At 35.7% G+C, this 6,610-nt stretch overlaps 1 protein-coding gene across 1 annotated transcript; it reads right to left on the minus strand.

The window, feature by feature from the left end:
• Positions 1 to 3,064: 3,064 nt before the first annotated feature.
• Positions 3,065 to 5,762, minus strand: LOC147852345 (amino acid-ligase). The gene is made up of 4 exons (XM_087333761.1): positions 5,366 to 5,762; positions 4,365 to 4,487; positions 3,883 to 3,996; positions 3,065 to 3,383 (listed from the first exon to the last, which is right to left on the minus strand). The coding sequence occupies exons 1-4, from the start codon at positions 5,709 to 5,711 to the stop codon at positions 3,250 to 3,252; spliced, it is 717 nt and encodes a 238-aa protein (XP_087189887.1). The 5' UTR covers positions 5,712 to 5,762; the 3' UTR covers positions 3,065 to 3,249.
• Between the last annotated feature and the right edge of the window lie 848 nt (positions 5,763 to 6,610).

Raw genomic sequence — 6,610 nt, forward strand, 5'->3', positions numbered from 1 at the left:
ACATGTAATCAAGGCATGCTTGTGTGGCAATTTTGATTTGTGTTGCAACAAATCGCATCGGCGAATGAGCATGATAAGGATGGACCTATGCCTCTATTTCATTGCACATGTAATCAAGGCATCAGAGAATGAGCACGATAAGGGTGAAACTAAGTCAAACATTGTGTCACAAAATGTCAATACCAACGGTCAAACCTATAACCTTTAAATGAGAGCCTTACACTTTAACAATCACACCCACTTATTTCAATTAATACAGAAATATATTTTCATATTATAATTATTTAAAGTTATGTGGCATTGGACACAATAGATGATAGTCAAATGGCATGCATGCATACATGTATGCCAAGTGGCGATCATGCATGATCCTATGTATGCTATATAAATGGAAGATTTGCTTAGTGTTGAACCATTCAACACCAGTCTTCAGCACCCTTGTCATCTTGGTCTCAAGCTAATACAAATTCTTGTCTTCGTGTTCTATTATTGTCTTCTCGTTTTGTTATTATATTCTTTTCTTCAAAATCGACATCGTCTTCAAAGCTTTGGTTGTGACACATGGGACCACATACATGAGCATGAGAAGGATTGAACTATCTCTATACTTCGCTAGTTTGGAAATAAGTCAAATATTGGACCATATACATTGAATTACAACACTTGATTAGTAGCTTATTTTGCTAGTTCCTCAACAAGAAGGGCACAATGAACTTTGACTGTAAAAAGAACACTTGTTGTGTATAATAATTGGTGTAATGCCACTATTAAACTCTTTCGTGTGGTTCTTTGTATGTATTATTATTTTATTGGTTCCAAGCTTTCACTTTGTTGCCTTTCATTTGCAACATCTACCTAAATTGCCATAAAAATTTGTATGACTTTCAGCTTGACATATGCTATTTTCTAATCCCATTTTCATCCAACATCTCATGAAACAATCAAATCTTTAATAAAAATGTAACGATACCTTTGTTGTCAACCATGCATATTTATAGGGGTTTTCTTAGCTTTGTTGACGTGATCAAACCAACGTCAAAAGATGGAGTGATATTGTATGGAAATATGTTATTTTCACTTGACATGTGGCATTAAGCAATGAATGGCATGTATCTCTTAGAACAAGGTACTACCAACAGGAACCCAATCATGTTTTGAAAGTATAGAAAACCGGTTTCTCTTCACATTCTTGTATACTCTACAACAAGTAATGACTTGTATGTGAAACAATCCTCTACAACTACCAAAATCCTTCGATAGATTCATGATCATACTTATTTTATAATATTTATAAACATGAGACAACACATGTGATCTTGTTCTTTAACACTTTGTTATTTCTTTGTAACCAAATTGTACATTGCAATTACTCTATCATAAGTGGCTTGCTTTTGAGCTTTTTTCTCCCCCCCACCCCCTATCAACCATAATTTGAAGTTAGTTTGTTGTTTGATCTTGACCAACCAACTTTTCTTTCAGTTTTTTATATAACTTTTTAAAGTGATTACACCTCCAAAAGAGATGAATGATTATTTCATCATGATCCTTGTAGAATTGGCATACTTTTTCTCCTTGTTTGACCCACATAACTCTAGCTTTTAACCAAGTTCCTTGATGTCTGAGTTTCTAAGTTGAAGGTTTGCACTTTGCGTAGTAACATACATCCCATAATTGAGATATTTGTGACTGTATTCCATTCTAAATGGTGACATAACATTTGTGTAATTCTCCAATGTTCCACTCCCAATAGTTGAGACTTTGCAAGGTTGAAAATTCCGTGCTTTCCTACTTTCATGGCACCCAATTATAAAATGTTTTTCAAAATCATCAAATTCAAAACTCCTTTTAAATTTATTCCTATGTGCACTAATGAATGTAGTTGCATCTCATGATCGTCTCCAAAGTTCAGGATTCTTTCTTGCTAGCTTAGACCTTCCTTGACCTTCTATGTGATGGGGGGACCATAAGCTAAGCAAGAAGAAAATGGAATGGTTGTGATGTTGAGGTATGAGGCATAATTTATCTTTAAGCAAAGTCAATGCATTTCAAATATTCTTCCACAAGTTTGAACTATTGCTAATAGTGGAAAATAGTTCCATGAACACCCAAACACTTACAAACCATGACTCAAGAATCCCACTTGAGAAGTCACACAAATTTGCATTCCTTACTAGTGCAATGTCTTTTTGAGCTATGTAAAATGCAGAGTTAGATTCCTAAGACCTCATCAATTGCTTCTTCATTCCAACATCTTTACATTTGAAACTTGGAATACTAAGAATAATATTTGATCACCTTCATATTTTCCACACAGACAACATCTCTACGTGGATGTTACTCAAAAAGTTGAGAGGTTCTCTTCCCCCTTAAGCACGAAGCACACAAAAGCTTTTGCATATTTCATACACAATGGTCCCAACATTGCATCTACATTTTAATCACTACATCCCTTCCAAGAACCTATGTTTTCTAGTTAACTCACACATATCTCTTTTCGAATTGCATAAGACAGTATGGCGACACAATCTTTAATTTTTCTTGCTAATAATTTCTACATACACTTGTCTTGTGTCTTTGGTTGTCTCTAAGAAAAAGCGTTGCTTTAGCCCATTTAAGTAGGGGCTATTTAGTCACTAAAAATGCCACTAGGCCTTCTATTAGTTTGACATTGCATCAATGATAATAAATACAGCGAATCTAATCACGAACCTTCCAAAACACAAATTCTTCTTTGGAAAAGTACAGTCGATGTATCATCTCACCTTGGTATAGAGATAGCATTTATGCTTACCAAAATAAATTCAATCGTTCTGTAAAAATATGCATTCAGATTAAAGGTTAGCCTGGTTTTCTTCACACAACACATGCATAGATGTTTTTATCTTCAGCACCACACTTTGAAAACAAGCTAGACATTAAACCACAATTCACTAGCCATACCTAAAAAAGACACTCCCTATATTCACAGAGACAAGAGTTATCCGAATAATACGCCACAAAGCTTTCTTTGAAAGCCTGAGCAACAACTTGATTTGATGACAAGGCAGCATTTGGCCACATCACATGCATATATAATCATTACCTTTAAAACTGTATATATAAATATATTAACAATTCTAAATAGTTCGATTCGTTTTCAAATATCCACAATTCTCACAGCCCATTGCAAATCTTTCTTAACTAGTGCTTTCTTGGGAGTTATATGCAATCAAAATTACCAATATACAGTACAGCAAAGCACATTGGGCTTTACACATTTATCTCTTTCAATCTTTTCCAAAGCTGCCGATAACCAGACACTTCCTCTCCTGTTAACTTTCTTTTAAAGCCGATCATCCCCTCTTCACTGATGCCAAGATGTGAGTCATGGTTCCCTCGAGTATCTGCATTTGTACGATGAGAGTGAAGAGATTCAGAGGTACTATCAAAGTATTTTACCAACATAAGAAAAGATTTGAGTTAAGCGTCCCTACAACAATATTACCCACATATTATACTTACAACTATAGATTGTGTAATGATTATGCTTGAGCAAACAAAGAGATTCAGAGTTACTATCAAAACATTTTACCAATATGAGAAAAGATTTGAGTTAAGAGTTACTACAACGATATTACCCACATATCATACTTACAAGTTACAAGTACAGATTGTGTAATGATGGTTGAGCAAACAAGTGAGATGTTTCTTTAGTAGCACATCTTTGAGGTGAATTTCAATGTTAAAGTTTCTCTCATACCCCATTATGGTATTTTAAGGAAATTAAGATTTCTTCCTTTCTTTCTCGGTCTCATAGTCTTGCCTATCACTTTGGACACACTAGATTCTATTACAGTATCTCGCGTGGAATTTCAAAGTAGAAAAAAACTCCATTTACTTCACCTGTATCATGTCTTCTCCTCTTGCTCACAGTGCAAGGAATAAAGGCTTCATCACACAACCGACGTTTGTGCTTCAGAGAATCCAATGCTAGTGTCTTCCTCACTATAGAAGAGTCTAAAAAACAAAATTCATTAGATCAGAAATATTTGAAAGAAGATCCTAAAAATGGAGACATTTGATCATGATCATTTCATTTATTCCACAATTGGTCCTCTCAGGAACTAGCTGAAATACTCTTTAACAAAAAATAATTTAAATAACATATAATATATAGAACACATGGTGATATAATTGCTTTTGAAGACCTCTTAGAAAACCCCATGGAGAAACATAGATATAGCAGACATAAGGGCCTTCTACCTCCACTCTAGTTCATATCTTGACGATAGTCAAGATTTCAATGATAATTGAGGTTAAGAAGAAGAAATCAGATGATTACTCATCAATCACTAGGTCTCTCTCTAAAACCAGTATGAAAATACCTGAGCAATTCTCATGCTTTGCTCGTTTTAGTCTCTGAATGTCTTCGTGAACAGTTCCTCGAATCTCAGATTCTGAACAAAGAGCACCTCTACCACAACCTTCGACTCTAGATTCAATAACATCTACATCAAACAAAGAACAGTTTTATCAGGAATAGATTGATAAGAGAGGTTTATTAACTACAGATATAATGCCTTCTCTAACATAATTGAGATTTCTTGTTCGATCATTCATTCTCACAATGCAGGTTTCCTTTCATAAACACTTTCAAAATTCTTTATCACAAACGTATTTTTGCAGTTTATCTGTCAAATATCATGTTAAAAGGAACCGTTTTCTTCCAAAAACCCTAATCATAAAACCCTAATGCATGAAACCTAACTAACATCCACCTCGTCAAATGATGCACTTTTCATCCCAACATCATAAACCTAACCCACCCCAAAAGATAAAAAATTCATCAGATTCTCACGTCAAAACCTTCACAAGCCTAATACCAATACCATAAGAGCTACACACAAAAACCAATACCATAAAAACCTGTACAGTCCTGAATAAAACCAATGTCATAAAACCTACCAACCTTATATTCAATGCCATAAGCCCTAACGCGGGATAGAAGAACTTGCTTACTCTTATTAGTATTCAAAGAGCTTGCAAACTGAAAGTTTAGCATAGATAGAACCTAAATCCTTGAATTTTAAACAATAAATCCAAAAACTTAGACCTAAATCCTAAACTATGTAACTCTAATCCTAAACCATACAAACTATGCTCCAAACTAAGGCCCTAATACGCTATTAAAATTTATACCCTAATAAAGAAAATCTATATCCTATACTCTATTCTCTACTTAAACCATATAACCTCTAATTCTATCCACTGAACTTATATACTATATACAATGTAAAGGGTTATCCTGAAGCCTGAACCATTTCCCCGTTGTCAAAACACATCGCAGAGAAAGATCGAAAGGCAGAGAACTGAGAGGGCCACCCACTCTCTTCTTTTAGCTGAGGTCTTCCATCTACAGAGACTGGGGAGAGAGCATGTCTTCCAGAGCTGAGGCCTCTGCTATCGAAGTAACAAAGAATCTGCTTCCATGAAAGGTTGGAGATGAAGCATCCATGGCCGGCGCTGCCGCTGCTGATGTAGTGACCGTTGAGACGAAGAGAGATGGGGTTGAGGGAGAAGAATCCAGCGATAGTGCCCAGGTCAGCTCTGCTCTCAAGATCAGCTACATATCTCAGAGATCGACCGGAGAGGGTATGCAGGAAATATATCACAGAAGAAGAAGAAGAAGAAGATGGGGATGATGATGAAGAACAGGCAGCAGCAACAGTCATCTGCAAATAGTAGCCCACAGAGCTTCTCTTTTCTTTCTAGAACGAACCTGCTCTGTCTTTCTTCATGACATTGACCAGACCAGACCATAGCATGCATACATACCATACCATACATACACATACATGATACATACATACATTCCATGCCATACCATACATACCAATGACCATACCATACATACACATACATACATTATACATACATTCCATACATACACATATACATACATACATTATGTATGTGTGTGTATACATATGTAGGTTGGTATAGGAATATGTTGTAAAGCCATTAGAAAGCCTCAATATCCATTCGAGGGAATGATCTCCAATGCTGATACCATCGAACATGAAAGAATTATGTGTATTCCAAATGCCCAATCTAATATTGTAAGCGTTAGAACAAGATCTCTAGCTCATCGTTTGGACCGTTTTGAACATATTGATCGCCAAATTTGTGGTAAAGTACTTACTTCCACATGCTATGAGCTATAGTGCATTTAATGGAATGATGCAAAAGAAGCATGCACCTGACCCTAGTCCTTGTTTCCTTAATTAAGGCTAACCTCACGGGAGTCCACCAATCATGATTTCCATATGAATACCTTTGCACGAAATGGCAAATGGGAATGCCAACCATGTTGTAGTATTTGCCACCACCTTGTGTTTTTGGGCTTTGGAGGGTTTCAGTGTTTCTTAGTTGCCTTACATACATTCCCCCACCTTTTTTTGCTTTAGGTGTTAGCCAAGACAATGATACCATTGCATGATGGTACAACATATTTGTATTGACTTTGTAACAAGTTGTGTACCATCCTTTAATTGCCAATCCACCCAAGAACCACCATCTATCATAAATGCAAAAATGGTATATCTTGTAATTTCTCCCAAATAAATCCTTT

This window comes from Azolla caroliniana, unplaced genomic scaffold, assembly GCF_043228905.1.
Source record: "Azolla caroliniana isolate FFs.n. ecotype wild unplaced genomic scaffold, voAzoCaro1.0.p SCAF_18, whole genome shotgun sequence".
Lineage (NCBI taxonomy): Eukaryota > Viridiplantae > Streptophyta > Polypodiopsida > Salviniales > Salviniaceae > Azolla > Azolla caroliniana.

What these genes read in the sequence shown, in the direction of transcription:
- LOC147852345 (XM_087333761.1), bottom strand. Translation starts at nt 5,711, where the DNA reads ATGACTGTTGCTGCTGCCTGTTCTTCATCATCATCCCCATCTTCTTCT. An exon ending in AAAGCATGAGAATTGCTCAG is followed by an intron (nt 3,997 to 4,364) that starts GTATTTTCATAC and finishes TTTGTTTTTTAG; the next exon opens with ACTCTTCTATAGTGAGGAAG. An exon ending in GAGGAGAAGACATGATACAG is followed by an intron (nt 3,384 to 3,882) that starts GTGAAGTAAATG and finishes GTACAAATGCAG; the next exon opens with ATACTCGAGGGAACCATGAC.